General features: G+C 37.7%; 4 protein-coding genes across 4 annotated transcripts; all 4 read right to left on the bottom strand.

The window, feature by feature from the left end:
* Window positions 1-4,995: 4,995 nt before the first annotated feature.
* On the bottom strand, window positions 4,996-7,964 carry LOC148301503 (uncharacterized). Its single transcript, XM_088273157.1, has one exon. The coding sequence runs from the start codon at window positions 7,213-7,215 to the stop codon at window positions 5,257-5,259; it is 1,959 nt and encodes a 652-aa protein (XP_088129283.1). The 5' UTR covers window positions 7,216-7,964; the 3' UTR covers window positions 4,996-5,256.
* An 803-nt stretch (window positions 7,965-8,767) lies between these two features.
* Window positions 8,768-13,194, bottom strand: LOC148301502 (mitochondrial inner membrane protease subunit 2). The gene has a single exon (XM_088273150.1). It carries the CDS (start codon window positions 13,028-13,030, stop codon window positions 12,536-12,538), a length of 495 nt encoding a protein of 164 aa, XP_088129276.1. The 5' UTR covers window positions 13,031-13,194; the 3' UTR covers window positions 8,768-12,535.
* A 4,143-nt stretch (window positions 13,195-17,337) lies between these two features.
* Window positions 17,338-18,470, bottom strand: Tcs1 (Threonyl-carbamoyl synthesis 1). Its single transcript, XM_088273144.1, has one exon. The coding sequence runs from the start codon at window positions 18,467-18,469 to the stop codon at window positions 17,693-17,695; it is 777 nt and encodes a 258-aa protein (XP_088129270.1). The 5' UTR covers window position 18,470; the 3' UTR covers window positions 17,338-17,692.
* On the bottom strand, window positions 17,338-19,538 carry Polr3K (RNA polymerase III subunit K). Its single transcript, XM_088273145.1, has 2 exons — window positions 19,242-19,538; window positions 17,338-18,662 (listed from the first exon to the last, which is right to left on the bottom strand). The coding sequence occupies exons 1-2, from the start codon at window positions 19,383-19,385 to the stop codon at window positions 18,477-18,479; spliced, it is 330 nt and encodes a 109-aa protein (XP_088129271.1). The 5' UTR covers window positions 19,386-19,538; the 3' UTR covers window positions 17,338-18,476.
* Window positions 19,539-21,461: the final 1,923 nt, after the last annotated feature.

Here is a 21,461-nt window from a genome sequence, read left to right as displayed (position 1 = left end):
ATTTTTTCGGATCAATCCCCAGATATCATAGTATCGTTAACCCGAGAGCTAAAAGAATGATTAGAATTTTGTCTCAATGGCATTTAGGACAGAGATAAATGATTCCATTCGAAATAGTATTTTTTATGCGGAAGTCGTGGCATAATGGAAATCATCAACGGAATATTACCATAAATCTAGCAAAGTTTCAACACGGGCGCAACGTACTGAATGTTTTATTGCATTTTACTGATAAATAGGGTCAGAGATTACTAACTTACTAACAGAGTATGACGAAATAAGTCATTTTAAATAGCAACTATATTGCAGTTATTTTCATTACTCATTGTATTTCTATTATTATATAGGACGCATGTTTAGAAAAAGACTAAAAACACATTTGTTTGCTAAATCATTTCCACCCTAATATTTTCCCCAATTCATTCACAGTGAAGCGCCCTTGAGGTATTTTTTTTTACAAAAATAGCGCTGTATAAGTTATCCAAATTTATTATTATTATTATTATGTTTAAAATTGCCAATTTACACAGAATTATTACCGACTGAATGTTTTTGCTTTACGTAAAATATGTATTCTTAACAATTTTCACTATTTATTCACACACAGAATTATTCACCCCGTGGATATATCAATATATTCACAACATTTTGAATGTGTCCGAATCCTTGTTCACAGATTTTCAATTTCAATTTTATTCAACAAAAAATTAATATATACAAAATAAACAATATTCAAGGCGTATATATTAAAAGTCCGCCTCCGTAGTGTAATGGTCAGCACGATGGGCTACCGTTCTGGAGGTCCTGAGTTCGATTCTCAAGGGGGGTAAAATAAATATAAGTGATTTTTTCACTGTAATATTTATTCAATATTACCCTGGACTGGTACCTGAAGCGGAGGGCTGATCACCTTTCCTTCATGTGTAAAAACGATCAAGATAACACTGCGTTTATATGACGCGGTGCCCTATGCACCATTGGGGTGTGGATAAGGATTTTATTATTATTTATTATTATATTAAAAGTAAGCAAGAAGACTTAAAGGTGTAGAAGTATCCCGCTTCGGAAAACTCCTTCGGACACATGGAACAGATCAATATCAAATGTGATAATTTTCAATGTGGCGGTAGCTCTTCGCGTTTTTTGCGCCAACGGTGTCCGTTCTACTTTTGATCCTGTACATCATGATGTGTCGGACACAAGTGGGTTTCTTCACTTATAATAATCCTTAGTGGAGAAACCCAGATTTGTGAACAAGGATTTGGGCACACCTAAAATGTTGCGAATAAAACAACAGGTCAAAATTTTAAGCTTCGAAATTGGAAATCATATTTTCAGGCATCTACCAGTGTTTAAAATTTCAGTAACTTAATTTTGGTAAGGATCTTGCATGCATTTAAAAGGGTCACCACTAAATAACTGACTGACCATCACGCCGCTTCTCCACAGGCGTAGACAGAGAGAATAGAACGCCATACCACCCTGTCTTTTTAAACATTCTTCGCCTCTTCCACATTCATGCATCTCCTCATACATACCCGCCGATTATTTCGACTCCTGACCCGGCCGCTTTCAAGTATTTGACATACCTGATTGTGCCAAATGTTCCTCTTCCTCTGTTTCTTTTTCTAACTACATTTGCCTCATAAATTTGTTTATCCCTTCTTTCCTCACTCATACATTACAAATGTCCAAAGCATCCCAACACGATTTTCTTAATTTCATAAATTATGCTCATAATAATAAATTTTTATTCCAGCTTGACTAAGTGGTGGGTGCAATACTTAATCAGTCATATATGTTTTACAACTTTTTTTATAAAATGAAATTAAAAATAATAAACAAATAAGAATAAAAATAATGAAAAGAAACGGTGAAAGAAAAAAAAAAGAAAATTTGGAGAGATGTAGATGAACATTAGCTCGCTGGCAAACGCAGCACTGTGCTCCAGTGTCGCCACATGTCCAGCCCCCATTATCTCAGCCTTACATTATTTCCTTATTTCACCATTCGAACATCTATCATACATAAATAACAGCTCACTCAAATAAACCATAGATACTGCCGTGAACACACACATGAAGCGACGTGAGAATTATATGATGTATGTATGAGTTTTTGAGTAATGTGGTTGTCAATAAGGGGTAGAATGGTGAATGCTACATATGTATAAAGTAATCACTTAAACCAGCCAGGTCGTAAGCCCTGTAAATACCCAGACTTCCATATTCCTCTTTATCAATGTTGAGATTTTAAAATATATCAATAAATATTATAGGTGTATCAACCATACGAGAGAAGATGGCAATTGTTCTATGGCTATGTTTAATTACCGAAAGCTATAAACTCCTAATTCTCAAGTGAGGCCACCGCCATCAGCCAACATTCCAAATCTATAAAAATTACAACTAACATATCGCTCACTCCTTTCAAGAATGTCACAAATCAAAAATTGTCAATTTTCAGTTGTGCATGTTTTCGGAATGCCCAGAAAATGTACCATATCCCAGCAAAAGTGGCATATTTTTAACTTCATATTTACCCGCTACAGGGCAGTTGTTGTTGTTTTTGCATTTTGAAGAAAAGGTATTGTTTAATTATTTTTTTAAATATACTAAATATTTTTCAAATGGAGAAAAAATATTCAGGTTTTACCTAAAAAGATCTGTTGCACAGTAAAAAGTTCAACAAGTGGCTTGGTATTTATTTTTAATACATTGTATTATATTTTTAAACTTTAAAAACGTTCTCCTGAAAAATCAAGTTTTTTGATTTATGATGTTCTTGAAAGGAGTGAGCGATATGAAAGGAATCCACCAACAGACATATTTAAAATAAAATTTATGTTATACGCATGTTCGATAATGGGCGGAATGGTGAACGTTACACAAATGAAAGGTGATCAATTAAACCAGCCAAAAGCCAGGATGTAAGCCCTGTGACACTTAGACTTTCATTTTTTTCACCATTTGTATAGAGAAATGACTGTCTCAAGTTGAGACATCTATAATGTATATCAAAATATTCTTCTTTGAACCTTATCTGCACCCAATGGTGCATAGGGCACTGCATCTCATCCACAGTGTCATCTTGGTCATTAATTGAATGAAGGCAAGTTGATCAGCCCTGCGCTTCAGTTACCAGTCCGGGGTGATATAAAATAAATATTGCAGTGAAGAATCATATATATTTATTTTAACCCCCTGGGAATCAAACCTCCAACATGGTAGGCCAACGCGCTAACCATTGCACTACGGAGGCGGACAACATATACCTGCCAAAATTCTGTATAATTTTCTTGCTATACAAAAAGGTTGATAAAGTATAAAAAATGCATCATTTAAGCTGCTTTGGGAATTTTAAAAGCTTTATAAAATAAAATTAATATTTTGTTTTTAACCACATTTATTTTTGGTACTTTCTTTCAACGGGTTTTGACAAGCACCTTGTCGTCTTCAGGGATTGATATGTCCTGCGTCCCTGAAGACAAGGAGGTTCTTGTCGAAACCGGTTGAAAAATACCAAAAGTAAAAGTGTTTAAAAACCAAGTTTGAGTTTTATATCATAAAGTTTATAAAAAGTGCCACAAAGTACCAGCAAAAATATTTTTAAGTAACTAACTAACTAACCATCACGCCGCTTCTCCGCAGGGGTAGGCAGAGAGAATAGAGCGCCACACCACTCTGTCCTTGCAAACATTCTTCGCCTTTTCCACGTTCATGCATCTCCTCATACATACCCGCCGATTGTTACGACTCCTAACCTGACCACTTTCAAGTATTTGGCATACCTGATCGTGCCATGTTTTTCTCGGTCTTCCTCTGCTTCTTTTCCCACTAACATTCGCCTCTTACCATTCTTTCGTCACTCATTCGTTCCACATGTCCAAACCATCTCAACACACCTTTCTTAATTTTATCGATAATGCTTATCTCAGCTTTGCATTCCTTCCTTATTTCACTATTCGCACATCTATCATACATCGTTTTGTCGCACATTCTTCTGAGAGATCGCATTTCGACTGCATTCAGTCTACTTTCATCCTTCTTTTGCCAACTCCATGTTTCACTTCCATACATTAGAGTTGGAACCAGGACTCCGTTGTGCACTGCCGCTGATAGGTTTTTATTTGCTATAACGGATTAAGTAATTATTAAATATCAATTAAAGATTGTTTGTTTTTCTTTCGACCTCTGTTAAGTTTTTTATTTTATTTGTTGATTTGCACTATCTGCATTTTACTATGCAGTGGTGATTATTTCATTGAGTTCATTCACTCCATGAACGGTCTTAGTGTTTTATTTGACCTATCTACAACTAATGTACGAAAACTTGATTATTGACTGGCAAATCTACATAGTAACAGTGTTCCGATGCTATACAAAACCTGAGGATGCTGTAGGAAAAAAAAATAATAATGAATTATTGAACCATTATTAACCAAGATAGTACCGCATAAGAGATTGGGATGCAAGTCAAAGAGAGGACATCTCAGCTATGAATAATAAATTGATAAGCCAACAAAGTTCATGATATAATGCGCAAAAATGGCCCCTGTATAAAACTAATGAGAATAAAAATTACTGCCGGTTATAAGAAAATTACAAAAACGGTTTGATGTCCCTCCATGAAAATAATCTTATATATTTCTTGAATGTTTTTCGCAGATACTTTGTGGCACATTTTACAAACTTTATAAAATCAAACAACTTTGTTTTAACCACTTTTTTATTATTAGTACACTTTAACCTACCGGTTTCTGGTAATTAATGTATAATTGAATGTAATTAATTATGGGTATTTTAATGTTTTTAATGTTTTAGAATTTAATAAACCCTGATGATGACGAGGTTCTTGTCGAAACCGGTAGGTTAAAGTGTACTAATAATAAAAAAGTGGTTAAAACCAAGTTGTTTAATTTTATAAATCTTATACATAACTTCACTATAAATTAAGCTAAAACTTATGGGAAAAAGGAGGATTATAAAAAGTGTGTAATTGGAAAATTCTATTTTATTGACAGAGCCGACATTCGCATCGGAAATTTGTTAAAAAAATCTTACAAATAATGTACAAAATAATACAGGAATTGTATTAGTCAATTTGATGGGAAATTTCAAGTCAAAAATTATATCGATTCCCGGATATTTAAAATTATCATCTGTTCTTCTATACACAATGTCATTTCCAATTTATACACAAAAATAAATATACATACAAAATTACACAACCAAGCGCGCGCTCCTCGGCGAAACGTTAACATTTCTCGTCCGCCATGAGAGGGTCGAACAGCAAGTTCAGTTCCAACATGTCACTTTGGTTCAAATGTTTGGACACTTTACTTCGCATAGAGTTGACACTGGGTCCCGCGTTTCTCAAACACTTTGCCTCTATATCGTCGTATTCGTCCAGGAGCGTTCTCTTGGAAGAAAACAAGCGGCCGTTCTGTCTCGCTCCGTAGAAGCCCGGGTCGGCCTTCGCGGAGGTCCCCGACAGGGCGGGACACGACACCACCAACTTCCTCACTTCCGGGGTCGCCGCGCTGTTGGGGTGGACAGTCTTGTTCATGGAGAGAGAGTTCACGGACCGATTGAAGTTGTAGTAGCCGCTCGGAGCGCTCTTGGAGTGCGCCTGCGCGAGGGCCGACTTCAAGTTGGACCGCACGGTGGCGAGGCGCTTCCCCAGCAGCAGCGCGTTGCCCATGTGGCAGGCGGAGAAGGTGCAGGCGGCCAGCGGGCGCGGGCCGGAGGAGTACCAGCACACGTCCCCCGGGCGCGGCTCGGGCAGCCGCGGGGGCGGCTCCGCCTCCGCGCGCGCAGGGCCCGCCGGGCTCGGCTCCGGGGGCGCCGGCGCCGCGGCCGGCTCCAGAGAGACCAGGGTCAGGCGGGTCGCGGGGAGCGCGCGCTCTGGCGGCGGCGGGGCCGCCGCGAGCGCGTGGGAGGCCGGCCCCACCAGCGGGTCGACGGCCGCCAGAGGGTGGAGGAGTTGCGGGGGCCCTGCGAGGCTCGCTTGCTTGGCCGCCCGATGCTCCGACAGAAGCAGATCGAACGACTTGGCTCTTCCTTCCACTAGCCTCCTGAGAGAGAGCGTGTGCGCCTTGCAGGTCAGGGAGCGCGTGCAGGGCCGGAGTCCTTCCCCGGTCATCACTCCGCAGTGCTTGTTGGGGTCATACTCTCTCGTCGCGAACTTGGATTTGGGCTTCGGTTTGGGCTTGACCGGAGCGCACCGCACCGGGTGAAGAGGGAAGGCGGCCAGGTGATGATTGTCTACTGTTATTGCGGAAGTCAGAGTGATAGGTTGAGTATATTGCAGGGTCCCGTCGTCGCCCGTGAGCGTGTACGCGGTGCCGGCCACCGTGACGTGCGTCCCGTCCGCGTCGTACAGGCCGTGCGCGCTCACCCCGTCCGCCAGGAGGGTGGTGGTGGTCATGTCCTGGATCGCCCCGAAGTCCTGCATCAGGTTCTTCCACGCGGCGGTGTCTGACTCGGGGATGTCTTCTATGCTCTGTATTCCCTCGGAATTCATAATCTCTATAATATCGTCGGCCAGAGGCAAGTCCGTATTGTCCTGTATGCTCACTACGGGCAGGTCGTTATCGTCCACGGAGACCTTCACTTCGCTCGCGGAGCACTTGGGGGCGGACAGCTCGAGGTCCGGGAAGTAGGCGATGTCCTGCGGCGCGAGCACGACGTGCGGCACGGCGGGCACGCGTGGCGGGGAGGGCGGCGAGGGCGGCGCGGGTGGCACGGGCGGCGGCGGCTCGGCGGGCGGCGGCGCCGCGGCGGGGGCCTCCCGGCGCGCCTTGGCCTTGGCGTGGGCCGCCTTGAGCTTGACGGTGGGCGCGGGGGGCGGCGGCGGCAGGAGGGGCTCCGCGGAGGCGTGGTACTCCAGCAGGTGGCGGTGCGCGGCGCTGCACTTGACGGTCATGCCGCACATGCAGCACACGGCGGCGTTGAGCAGGTCGGTGTTGGGGAACTGGCCGTACAGGCGCATGGACGCCAGCGGCAGCCTGGTGACGCCCGAGTGGCCGGCGCGCTTGAGCCCCGCGGCTCCGGCGCGCCGCGCCACCGGCCCCTTGGCCGCCGCCGGCGCCGCGGGGTCGTCGTCCCGCAGCGGCGACGCGTGCCCTATCTCGCTCACCCACAGGTCCCAGGGCTTCTCGCTGCACCGGATCGGGCTGACGTGCTTGTTCGGCGGGGACGGCGATCCCGACATCCTCGAGGCCGACGATCGCCGATCTCACCGAGAAAATAGCGAAAATCCGGAAACTGCGCGATCAAGCCATGACGTTCGGAGTGTTCGCTCCTATACCTCGAGGTTATTATTCCGTTTACATCGTGCGGACGATAACAATCGCGGCAGGTCACTTCGGGACTTATCCGACGTAGGTTTCGACTAGCGCTTCATAATTCGAGTCATAAAACGTGTTATTTCGGTGTTTGGCTTTGTATTTACAGACACAGATGATCAATCTCGTTGACAGCTGATTATGTAGATTGTAGGTTTTTCTCGACAACTGTATTATTGCAAAGGACGACAACCTTGGGATTTAGAAAACTTAACTGAATGTAAACATTGTGTATTTTACTTAAAGTCATATAAACATCGCGTATTCGAAGTAAATCACTATCCATTTCACCCAAATATTATGCTCGCTACAATAACTGGACTAAAGAAAGTACACAACTATTTTGCAAGTGGTGTTGGTATTATGTCTAATGACCTATTTGTGGTAAACACATAAAAATTATTTTATAAATATTGTCGATTTATAAATTAAACTAATGTATACAATCTTTTTTATCAAAAAATTGATATAAAAGTCTCCTTTTTGTTGTATTTTCATTTGTTTCACGTAGTAATTTCAATTTAATTTTTTGTTAAACATGTGGGTAAGTACTGATAAACGTTAGAAAAATTAATATCAACATCGCACTTTGATAGCTTTCTTGCAACTGAAGAATTAAATAATATTAAAAATGCAAAATAATTTATTTTATACGAAAGATTCCAATAATTATCTTTGTTTCCAGCAAACATTTTAAAAAGTTTTTATTAGTACCTACCTAGCAATATATTTTGTTGAAAAAATTCAGATTTATTTGAATTGTAATCAATATTTGCAAAAAGTCAATCAAAATCATTAAACAATTGACCTTAATAAATATTTTAATTAATAATATTGGATTTCACACGTAAAACATCATCCAACAATATATTATTCCCTAAAGAGGATAAAATATATTATTTTTCCCCACAAACATTTTTCAACATCTTCAGAAATGTACATTATAAATAAAAGGGTATCGTGGCGTAGCTACTCGACTTCAAAACTGGCGTCGCTGGTTCAATTCCCGCCAATTGCAAAATTAATTTTAATATTATTTTTTTTATTTAAATATTTCCTTTCAAATATCTTGGTGTTTGTGATATATTTTCCATATCTACCTTCCCTGCAGACAAGCCTGTAAAACAGACGATTATGGGTTATGCCGTTTTTAAACATTTTCGTATACTCCAAAAGATTAAGGACCTAATAAAGAGAATATATCTGAAGAGATGAGAATACGTGTTAACTTAATTAAACCAAAATACCGCCTTGTACCAACAAAAAAATGTTCGAAAAACAATAAAAAAATGTACGACAATATTTCTTAGTTGAAGTATTTTTTCTGATGCCACTAATATTATGAACTATGTATTTGGTCACTTAATCTGTGTATATTAAAATATAACCAATAAATAACTTCAAAACTAAATAAAAACATTTTATTTAGAGGAATCAATACCATTTATTTATTTTACCCTAAATACATAATGAAACATTCTAAGATACGATAATCACAAACCAAAATAACAAACCATATTAACACATTGTTTGCGGGAGACGCTCAAAAGCGTTCTATTCGCTTACTTTTGGTAGAGCGCGAGAGACGCTAGAAAACATCGTACAGATCAAAATTGGGTTTGTGGTTTCTTTGATTAGTATACTAAGGGTCAGGCGGCAAACTGTCCGAGTATAATTAGGGTCGGGGTTGATGAAAAAACTGCCCGAATACAATGTGTTAATAGTGAAGAAAAGTATATGACCCTTATAGTAACAGGGTTATAGTACATTACTAAATTTACCTAATTAGTATGAGGATCTAAAACCATTTATAATGATACACTAATACATATACTAAATATGGTATATTGTCATTTTTCAGAGCGAATAAACTCAAGAAGAAAATGACTCATTTAGAAAGAGTTGACGAGTTCACACATCTTGGTTCAATAGAATAATTTCGACTAACAAGTCGTGATAAGGGAGGTTGAAAAGATGAAATAAGGAGGCATGCTGGTATTGACAAGAATATAAAGAGTCGTTGGGTAAAAATATCGAAAAAACAGGGCATAATCAACATCAAAAAATATCTGGTGCAGGCCTAAGGTTTCTCAAAGTTTATTTATGGTATGAAATACTGGATAAAAAATAATGGAGCCTTTGAAGTGAGTTTTTGGCAATGGATGCTGCAAATTCCATGAACAACCAGGCTTAAAAAGTCTTTGATCCTCCAAGAGCTGGACACAAAAGAGAGACTCTTAATTATGCGCAATTGGAAGGCTCTCCAGGTTTTAGGGCACATTTTCAGAACATCTGACAGCTTTCAGAAAAATGACTTGGTGGGATGCATCGAGGGTACTAGGCCGGGTGGAACGATTAACCATATGGGGCGATCTGGTCACGTGGCTGATGGAGTAAGTGGTAGATGCATATGAAGCCACAAAGTAATGCTCCTCTGAGTAATCAATATAATAAATTAATTAAGTCTATCAAATAAGCTTAACCCTTCCCTTACGGTGCTAAAAACTTCCGCGTGCACCGGTGATATGTATTTTGTACACCATATAAAAATGTGATTTAAAAACAGGAACAATGTGAATATTCCTAAATGTAGCTTTTATTGACAATAGTTGAAGTGGAAATGTATCAATTTTGTAATGCTAGCTCCAGTGATTACCTAAAAAAGTGAAAAAAATACATCACAGTACCCGCCATAGCTAACGTAGCGATACGACCACCCTGAACGACAATTTGTGCACAACTAAAATGAGATCATTGGAAACAGTATGAAGCTACGTGTACGTAAAGTGCGGCACTAAGAATTGTTTGTGTATTGGTGATTCCCTCCCCAGTTTTTTTTACAATTTATTTATTTCCGTCGCTGCAAATTTATAACTTTATATTATAATACTTTTATGTAACACGTAAAAGTATTACGGAGGAATATAAAAATTATAAGCCCGTATCTATATTATATATTGGTATTCTCATTTTTAAAGTCAAGTTGTAGTAAATACATATCACCGGGAGGGGAAGGTTAAAAAAGGAAATACATACACAAGTTAATAGAAAGATAAGACAGACCGCCTTCAATTTAGGACCTGCGGGTATAGACTGCATCTTTTTTTTTCTAAAATAAATTACATACACGCTACAATATTTGGCTAAAAAATCACGAACATTCTATTTTATTGAGTTTTTGTTCATCATAAGTACGGATGTTAATTAAAAAAACTTTAAAATAATTTTCTTATGCTTATTGTATAATTTATACTAATAACATAACAAAGTATAACAATTAATTGATCAATTTAAACAACTAATATTGTAAAATGTTTTAAAAGATAATAAAACGAAATATACTAATTGCGTATATTCAATGGATTATATAAGTAATGTACAAATTGACAGAAGTTTATATTAAACCTTGATATAAAATCCTATATTCAAGATTAAATGTTTGTATATATCAATATGATTGGAAACAGCAGCTATATTCTGCATGACATCTGAAATCTATAATAAATCTACACAAGCTGCATTCATTATATTTTTTCAAAAGAGTAGAATAAAAAATCTGTCTGCTTATGTACAGTCTGTGCAAAGCAAACCATTGAGGTTGCTTTATGCCTAAAAAAATCAATATTAAAATAATAATTACTGTACAAGATTTGAGAACTTGTCATCAATATGATATAGCATTGAAAATGGATTATCATAGATTAATAAAATAAGAGGTATTATTATAAATATTATGTGCCAATGGAACATCTTTTCTACATTTGGTGAAACAATGGCGTAATTACACTTTTAGAAATATTACAGGAGGTGCCATTCAGACATTGCAGCAACAGAACTGGCGCCATTTCACTCAATTCTAAAATGACACTCGCGCCATCTCGCAGCATTTCACAACAAAATCAATTCTGTCCATGTTTCTCCCGATGTAAATAGTCTTTCCGTACATTTTGACATATTTAACAAGTTTTAAAAAAAGTGCAATTATGTCATTGTTGTACCAAATGAGCGATTTGTGGTTGAAGTAATATTAGGTATTTTAAAATTCAACAGCAAAAATATAAAATTTTTACTGATGAGCAAAAACAGTCATCTATGCCATAGATTCTGTGGTACTACAGTAAGTAGACTTGTTTTAAAATTAAAGAAATAAGGGACCTGGAAAATAGGGAAAGACCATATTAAGTCTTTTTCATAACTGCTTCAGAAATTAGAACAGTTATCAAAGATATTTTAATGACTATGCACCCAATAGGAGACAAATTACTTAAGCTAATGACGAAAAAATCCACATACTTAACTATTTTAAAATACCAGTAAAATAAATTAATACATTACATATTTAAAACACATCAAAAGCGGTTGTTAAGAAACTCTTATAGTAATCATAGATCATCAAATATGAAATTTACCATACATATGTAAATTTGTCAGTTTAAGAAGAAAACTAAACATTATTGCTTTTAATTTTTTTTTGGACATCTAGACATTATTGCTTTTAATTATATCATTAAATTGCTTTCATAGTGTATTTATTTAACTTATGAATAAACATTGAATTTCAGTTCATTTTTTCTTTCACCACTCCAGTTATATAAGACTAGTTGCATAGGATTACCATATTTCTAAATAAAAATAAAAATACATAAATCTGTTTATATTTTTTTTCAAATGGCCAAAGCACAGTATTGAAAAAACACAAGTCCCACCAGAAAGGCCTAAAAAAGAAGACAACATGCCTGAGAAAAAGAGAGTCACCTTCTTTTCCACAAATAGCAACTTAAAAGTGAATGGAATCCCAAATATATATTGTTGAACCATAAAAGTCGTCAATGGTTATTTAAATAAACAAAGTGAAGATATGAGAACACAAAAATCTGAAGCACTTGTCGAAAAATGGCATATGATAATCCCTTAATTGCAGGTGGACTGATGGTAAAAGGAATGGGGAATTGAATGCATATTATAAGTATTACTTCTTTCCGTGATATGGCTGTTAATAAATTATATCTATGATTTGTCATGATGTGTACAGATATCGACATTCATCATCATCAATTGTTATTGAAGAACAAATAATTATTAATATAGTACCTATAAAATAACAACATTGTATTCCACAGCAGGCATAAAAATTTGTAGAGATTTCATAATCACATAATAAATACATTAAACTAGAGTTCTATTCCGTTATAAGGTGGCATTAGCGGTTTTTCTTTCTTTTGGTATGCGAGCTTTGATACTTTGCCATCTTCTCGGAGGCCACACGATGAACGAAGCTCGGGCAGTGATTAGACCGAGAGATACTGGCCCGAAAGAATTGCTATCCAACGTATGTCCCGTGTGATCTCCTTCCACCCAGCAATGTCCTTCGGGGATTTTAATAAAGGGACGTTTGTAGCCAAGCGTGTTCACCACGTCTCCCTGCAGACCGACAACCCTCTTGATTATTTTCTGATTCGGGTCTTTCGGCGACATGAGTGAAACAACATCCCCTCGCCTGATTTCATAGTTTCTAACTGACCATCTTGAGAGAAACACGTAATCTGTAACCGCTACATCGGGATTCAAAGCCGGTTGCATCGAGATTCCTTCTACGCGGGCTACATAGCCAACGGTGTCTAAAAATGTTACGCCAATCGGTATACCGATGAGGATAGATTTTACTGCTGTCGGTAACAACATTCATTCAATATTTTACAAACAGTTTACAAAGAAACTATCAAAATGGGTATATTTTGATGGGAGATACGAAGACCGTTCACTTTATATAATACATCTTAACCTTAAAATTGTGCGAAAATTGCAATCAATGAACAAATCTGACGTTGACAGATTATCTGTTTATCTATGGCTGGGGCAGAGTTCTAAACTTCAAGAGGTGTCAGATTTCGAAATGTCATTCTGAGAGGAGTGATCACTATATGAACCCTCTTTGTTAATGAACGCGCCGTACTTGCAGTGTTCGCATACCCCAAATGTGTACTAATGAAAATAACAAAAGGTTATTCTTGACCTGGGGAATTGGGAGTTAAAAATTATTTAAGGGGGTGATTGGAGTGTTTTTAAAGGCAATTTTATTCATTTGGGGCTAAAAGGGTTGCCTGGAAAATTGGAAGAAAAAAAAAATTATGATGGTGAAATTTGAAAGAGGAAAAAAATAGGAGAGCACGACGAATAGCTGCATTGAGAAGTGGGCAAGTAAATATAATATCTCCTAGGTAACCCAAAAAGTTTGGGACATTTTGGATAAATTACCAACAAAAATAGAAAATTAGACTTATAAGTCTAGTTTTCAAAGATTATATACTTGTAGTACATTTTGTCCGCCTCCGTAGTGTAATGGTCAGTACGCTCGGCTACCGTACTGGAAGTCCCAGGGTCGATTCCTAGGGGGGGGGGGTCAAATAAACATAAGTGATGTTTTATTCAAATATAACCCTGGACTGTTACCTGAAGCGGAGGGCTGATCTCCTTTCATTCATGTACTAACGATCAAGATAACACTGCGTTTATATGATCCAGTACCCTGTGAACCATCAGGTGCGAATGAGGGTTTAAAAAAATATCACACATGGTTACAAGTTGAAATTCTTCTTTATAAAATAAATAAAACTAAAACTTTGTTTTCAACCACTTTTTTTTTAGTACTATTTTTCTAACAAGCACCTTGTCTTCTTCATGGATGGATATATAGGTATCCATAATGCAATAAGATCGGATTTAATAGCAGACCCTCAGTATTTTTACAATCTCTCTATTTAATTGTTGTGAAAAGATCCAAACACCTCAACCAGAGCTGGTGTGTATCAAAGTTCTTTCCTTTTTCCCTATTTTTATTTTTTATGTCCGATATTCTTCATCATACAAACAATCAGATTTCATTCATGGTTTCATCTTTTGATATTTACCGGGGCGTATTTGTCAACGAGGAATGTTTGTACTATATTACAATCCTCAATTCGTATAAACTGCAGTAACTGGGCATATTTTATGACTATTTAAATTCATGGTTTTAGTTCGTTCTTAAAATATTCAACATTGAAATTTTGCCACAAGTGCATTGTTCCGCAAAGTGTGCGCCGCAGCACACTGGTATGCCGTGGTGATTAGTTGGTGTGCCGCGGAAAAATGTCTAGTTTTGTGAAGATATTTAATACACTTTTTTATGATATATGTTTTCGCATTATATCTTGATAATAAATCAATATTAAATAAACTTCGTGTTTTTTCCTTTGGTGTACCTCTGAAATTTATTAATTTGGTAGGTGTACCTTGAACAGAAAAAGTTTTCGGAACACTGATCTAATGTACCCTTTACATTTTGGGAAAATTCCATAATCCTATGAAAATCCGTAAAAACAAGTGCAATTGAATTTTGATGTGACAAATGTCTTTTTCAGTATATTCACGTCCAGATTTTTTTAATAGATGACGAAGAATATGGAAGTCTGCACATTATGTACTACGCACATAAAGTGCAGGTTTCCACAACAGGCATCATGGCGTAGTCGGGAGACGCTCAACTGTAAAACTGGTGTTGCCGGTTCGATGTCCCGCCAATTCCAAAATGAATACGGGAAAGATTTATTTTTAATTGATCTGGGTGTTTGTGATGCCTTGGTTTGCAAGACAATTTGGTGGTGATTGTACTATGAGTTATTTATCTTTTTAATTTATCTGGAAGGTAATTCTACAGGTTGATTGCGGAAGATGTAAATGAACTTAGTATAAATGAAATGTGGGAACATCTGAAAGGTAGTGTGTGTGAATCCGCAAAGGTAGTGTGTGGTACAGCGGTACAAGGAAGGAAAAAAGGCGATGCGTGGTGGGATGATGATGTTAAAGATTTAGTGAAAGAGAAGAAGAATGCGTGGTTAAAGTGTTTGGCAGTGAGGAATAAAAGCTCCGCTGAGTATGAATCGGTTAAAAAAGTATACAAGGATTGTAAAATGAAAGTTAAGCAAGGGGTGAGTGAACGAAAACGTTTGTTGAGGAAGGATGAAGGAGTAAAAATGACAAAAAATTTCCAAGAAAATATAAAAATTTTCTGGAAAGAAGTCAAAAACTCCCGAAGTCTAAGCTTGAATGGATGTACGAAATCGATTGCAGCGAAAGACGGAAAAATGGTGACGAATGAAAAAGATATAAAAGAGAGATGGAAAGAGTATTTCGAGGAGGTGTATGAAACACATACGATTAATAACGTTAGTGACGTAAGTACATTTCCCCGAATATGTGTGAATGATGTTTCAAGAGAGATAAGTATGGAAGAAATTAAGAATGCCACTAAGTCCTTGAAAAATGGAAAGGCTCTAGGATTCGACAATTTTGCCGCAGAATACGTCAAGAATGGTGGCGAAGTAGTTCTCACATGGTTGCATAGGCTCTTTAACCGTTGTCTGGAGGAGAGTTATACTCCGGTGGATTGGAGAAGGGCAGTTATAATGCCTCTCTACAAGGGTAAAGGTTCTAGGGTGGAATGTGGGAACTATAGAGCAATCAGTCTATTGAGTGCTGTTGGCAAGATGTATGGTCGAATCCTTATTGAAAGAGTTAGAACCATAACAAAGGACAAAGTGTGGGATGTCCAGAGTGGATTTATGAATGGGAGAGGATGTACGGATCAAATTTTTGCCTTGCGCAACATTACGGAAAAGTTTTTGGCCAAAAACCAAAAGCTTTTCTGTGCTTTTGTGGATTTGCAGAAAGCGTATGACCGAGTTGATAGAACGAAGCTATGGAAGGTGTTATCTGAGTATGGGGTAAGCAGTAAACTTATCCAAGGCATAGCATCCTTGTACGAGGATAGCACTGCATGCATAAGGGTAAGTGGTTCATTTTCATCCTGGCTTAGCATCTCTAAAGGTGTTAAACAGGGATGTGTAATGTCACCGTGGCTGTTTAACCTATACATGGATAATTGCATGAAAGAACTGAAAGATTTAAATGTTGGAGCTAGAATGAATAATTTGACTGTCTGTTGCCTTTTGTATGCTGACGATGCTGTTCTTCTTGCCGATAGCAGAGAAGACCTGCAGGCGTTGGTGACAAAAGTGTATAATGTGTGCAAGGAGAGTGATCTATTGATGAATGTTAGCAAATCCAAGATTATGGTTTTTGAAAGAGAAGAATGCAGATCTGAATGTGAAATATTGGTAAACGGAGAGATTTTGGAACTGGTAGATGATATCGTGTATTTGGGTAGTATGTTTTCTAGGGATGGAAAGATTGATAAAGACATAGAAAGGAGAGTGAATGCTGGGAACAAAGTGAATGGTGCACTGAAATCAGTTATAGCAAATAAAAACCTATCAGCGGAAGATAAACTGGCAGTGCACAACGGAGTCCTGGTTCCAACTCTAATGTATGGAAGTGAAACATGGAGTTGGCAAAAGAAGGATGAAAGTAGACTGAATGCAGTCGAAATGCGATCTCTCAGAAGAATGTGTAACAAAATGATGTATGATAGATGTGCAAATAGTGAAATAAGGAAGGAATGCAAAGCTGAGATAAGCATTATCGATAAAATTAAGAAAGGTGTGTTGAGATGGTTTGGACATGTAGAACGAATGAGTGAGGAAAGAACGGTAAAACAAATTTATGAGGCGAATGTTAGCGGGAAAAGAAGCAGAGGAAGACCGAGAAAAACATGGCACGATCAGGTATGCCATATACTTGAAAGTGGTCAGGTTAAGAGTCGTAACAATCGGCGGGTATGTATGAGGAGATGCATGAACGTGGAAGAGGCGAAGAATCTTTGCAAGGACAGAGTGGTGTGGCGCTCTATTCTCTCTGCCTACCCCTGCGGGGAAGCGGCGTGATGGTTAGTTAGTTAGTTTTTTAATTTATCTGACTCTGTGGGTACTCCCTTCTTCCTAGAGAACATTGGCAGAGAACCAAACATAGGAAAGAGGTTGAATTTTTATAATTTTATTTTTGTCACGAAGTGATTCACTTTGGTTTCGTAATTGTAGTAAAACATCTATGGGTACACTGTTCTTAACTGACTTTTATTGTTCTAAATTCATTTTATGAAAAATAGTACAACAGTGTTTTCCCAGTTAGTATGAATCTGCAATTATCTAGATTCATAATAACTGGGATGTTAGAAAAAAATATACTAACATTAATATACAAAATGTAAAAACATTTTTTTTGTATGTTTTCTCCAGGATAATACAATTTATTTCTAGCCACGCAATAGTGGTCATAACAGTAAATTTGTTACCATCCTTCCAAATCCTACTTATAAATATTGACAATAAACATAAGATAAAAAGAAGATACAACACATTTTATACCTCTGATAAAGTATTTTAACAGTAGAGTGAAATTTCAATCAAATCAATGAAAAGTGTTTTCATAAATACTAAAAGATTCTAATATCTCTCTAGTAGCTATATTAGCAACTCCATCTCTTAAAACAGTATAATGTCCGACTTTCGAAAGATCTACCACAGTGGAACCAGCTCTTTCATCATGTTCGCCTTTCCCAAGCAATCCACCATCAAATATCGCTCCTAGCTTAGAATAAAGGCACTCAAATTCCCGCACAGATAAACTGGAAGGATCGTTGCTAAGATTTGCACTCGTCAGGGCGATTGGGATATCGGCAATCGCCGCAACCTTTTGGATGAATTCATTATCGGGGATCCTAATTCCTATTTTAGTAGTATTAGGGTTCAGGAACGGGTTATTGAGCATTGGAGTTCTCTCGAAAACCAACGTAACGGGTCCAGGAAGCAATTTATCTAGCAGATCATCCGGTATGTGATCAGCTTGTCCCCATAGTCTGACTTGCCTAAGTTTGCTAACGCAGATGGCTACGGGCTTTTCTTCATTCCTTCCTTTGATTTCGTACAACTTCTTAATGGCCTTTTGTGAATTTGCGCTGCAAGCTAGTCCATATACTGTATCTGTAGGCACCGCAATTACTTCAAGTTGCTTTAAAAATCTGGCAGCTAGGCTGGCTGCGTCAGGATTGCAACACTTAATCAGGTCAGTTATCTTACTGGCTTCCATTATTACAGAAGAGGAAGCTTTTCTCTTACAAGACAGTCGTGTAGGACTCATTCTATAAAGCTGTCTGATCAGCATATTAATTTTCACAAATAACGACATGTGTTGTTTAGTCTCGCCAGTTGTGAGCGCAGACGTTATCGCAACACCGATAGAATGTAGTCATGGGCTCGTCAGCGGAACGTGTTTGAATTTGCATGAAGAAAGCCCGTTTGTTAGAACATTTAGGGCATACGGCGTCAGTGGAATCTACGTTTTCCCATGCAGCCGCACCGCCCATCACAAAGTCTAATTCCTGAAAAAAATATGCACAATATTATTAACCGCCCATCACAAAGTCTAATTCCTGAAAAAAAATATAAAAAATACTTTTATTTAATCTATACAAAATCCAAAAGTTACATAAGTAGATAATTTAGCTTTTAGTCGGCTGGAGTGAGCTGGAGTAGTTAGTAAAAAATAAACTCTGGTCAGGTATATGGAAGTGAAACAGGACTATCGTGCAGGTAGAATGAGGGCAGCTGGAGGCGTTTTAGATATGGTGCTACAGGCGCATATTGGAGACCCATCAGAATACGTAGGGAACAACGAGGTATGAAGAAGGGCTGGGGAGTCTAGATGCTTACTAAATATAGTAGCACAACAGCGAGCCAAATGGATAGGCCATAATATGAGACACCCAGGTCTGCTTCTTACGATTGCGGAGGACATGTGCGAAGGCACAAACTACAGAGAAAAAAATCTTTCCAACAACATGCTTCATTTCCATACATTAATGTATGAATAACCTAAAATACAATATTTTCATCTGGAGTGCATGCCATTCGTGAACTAGTGAGAATTACAATTATAGAGAAACGTAGAGTTTTCATACCTTCAGCTTAGGATAAGTTCTGCTACTTATTTTTTTCTCAATATTATATATGTAGGGGCATGTATTACACGCATATCTCAACTGGGACCCTTGGGATTCTTCGACTAATAAAATATTAGCACATATAGGACAAAAAAGAATCATAATCCGTCATCAGAAATTACCTAGGTACTTTATAGGTAACTATTGTTGTTTTAAAATTCACACTCAAACGTTTTAATATCCAATTTCATTATTTTGACAGTTAACGAAATATGACAAAATAACACGTGCTGCCCATAGAAAAACATTTGACTTACTTGAGTACTGTAATCCAAAGACTATATGTGACATGTGCCATAGACTGCGACAGAAGCACAGAGTACCTACTAAATATATATAGAGACAGCCAACTTCTCCAAAAACCCGTGTTTTCAAGGCCGACTAGAGACAGGCCTGGGCGCACAAGGGTTTTTGAAATGTCACGTGATCAAATCGGTGTTCTAAAATTTGCAGTTCGAGCCAAGCGGAGTGCGTCGGTGCGTCCAGTGTTTACAAATGGCCGCGATTGTTTATGTTGATGTTCGTTGTTGCTTTATTTGTGTGTTGTTTTGATATTGAATTAAAAGCATATAAACTTCAAAGTGAGTGATTAGACAGTGAAGTGTATTTGAAAATTGAATTGGTAAGTAATTTTCGTATTTATAACACAATTTCGATGTTTAAACGAGTTTAAATCTCATTTGACGTTTCAATAAATCGTTGCTACTTTTTAGCTTATATAACAATGCATACTTATTTGTATTTCATTTTTAAGTGTTTATGTAACGTGAATATTGACACGTGTTTTATTTATAACAATACTTAATATTTTCAACAAAATCATTATTTCACATTTGAGGTTATATTTCGCTTACGAATCCATGAGCTTACTCACGAGAGATGATGTCGACTCAAATTTCTGTTCGTTTTCGTTATCATATTAAATTATTGTATTAAACATACACTATTCATGTTGAGTTTATCCAAGATAACCAAACGATAACCTCGGATGACCAAACTTAGCATTCTTAAATTCCTACGCTTAATTTCTTTGTTTCATTACAGGTGGTTTACAAAACAAAATGGGGAGATGTTGCAGCGTTTTTGGATGTAAATCCAACTACCGCTCTCAAAAAGAAAATGTATCCACATTTGCTCTTCCAAAAAACGATGCTCTACGGAAAAAAATGGCTTTGTCGGATTCCTACGGATTTTTCTGGAATAAAAAATCCATATGTTTGCATCAAGCATTTCGAAGAATCCATGATTATACGAAGCGACAGATGCACAATACGCGAGGAAGCTATAGATGTGCCTCGCAAAATTCCCAAGCTTCGTGAGGGAGCAATTCCTACAATATTTCCGAGTGCTCCCAAATATCTATCCACCGCACCCCAATCAACTAGAAGACTCGCTGATGTGGAGACATCCCGGATGGAGATCGCTCTTCAAAACAGCCTCGATGACCTAAGGAAGCTGAATGAAGCAAAATCCATAAACAGTTTAGACGATTTAACTAAGACCAATCAAATTAAACCAGAATGGGTTTTAACGGAGACAGCGTTACAAAGAGTTTTGTGTTTAATTGACTTAAATGATGCGCCTTGTGTTTTGGGCGCTATTAAAGTAGTGAGTGATTTAAAAATACATTTATATTTAGGTTAATAAGTTAGTAAGTAAAAGTCGTCATCCAAGAAATGTGAGTATAATCAAAAACGTAGATGATTTAAGTGACGTGATAAATTTTATTGAATCCTCTATCCATGCATTACCATCCCCGCCATTGATTTAAATGATGTTCTAATTATGTTGCAATCACACTTCCCAGATAGTGATCAGAGAATTATGTTCATTATAGAACAAATTAAGTATGCCGCTACCCTAAAAAATCTCCGTCGATACAGCGGGAATACTTTGATATTTGCAGCGTCAATGTTTGTACACTCCTCGGCTACGTATCATATGTTATTTAATACTAATTATTTGTGCATTCCTCTTGCTACAGCATTGGTATGGTTTAGTTTGCAAACAATTTTAGATTATTGTCCTGATGTTTTTATTAGTGGCCAGAATCAACTCTATATTTTAAATAAGATAAGTGTTTCTAAATTAAATTATTATTTCTTGAATCAAGGTGATTTTTTAAATGAATGTATTTGTAATAAGACTTTGCTAATAATATTAGAAAATATTTGCCAT

The sequence above is a fragment of the Brachycentrus maculatus genome, unplaced genomic scaffold (assembly GCF_059751285.1).
Source record: "Brachycentrus maculatus isolate JH-2025_06_01 unplaced genomic scaffold, ASM5975128v1 h1tg000555l, whole genome shotgun sequence".
Lineage (NCBI taxonomy): Eukaryota > Metazoa > Arthropoda > Insecta > Trichoptera > Brachycentridae > Brachycentrus > Brachycentrus maculatus.
This window is presented reverse-complemented; position numbering and strand designations above follow the sequence as displayed.

Bases quoted from the DNA above. Each gene is read 5' to 3' on its own strand.
- LOC148301503 (XM_088273157.1), bottom strand. From the start codon at position 7,215: ATGTCGGGATCGCCGTCCCCGCCGAACAAGCACGTCAGCCCGATCCGG.
- LOC148301502 (XM_088273150.1), bottom strand. From the start codon at position 13,030: ATGTTGTTACCGACAGCAGTAAAATCTATCCTCATCGGTATACCGATT.
- Tcs1 (XM_088273144.1), bottom strand. From the start codon at position 18,469: ATGTCGTTATTTGTGAAAATTAATATGCTGATCAGACAGCTTTATAGA.
- Polr3K (XM_088273145.1), bottom strand. From the start codon at position 19,385: ATGATTCTTTTTTGTCCTATATGTGCTAATATTTTATTAGTCGAAGAA. The intron at 18,663-19,241 runs GTATGAAAACTC...TATTTTTTTCAG, and splicing joins GAACTTATCCTAAGCTGAAG to GAATTAGACTTTGTGATGGG.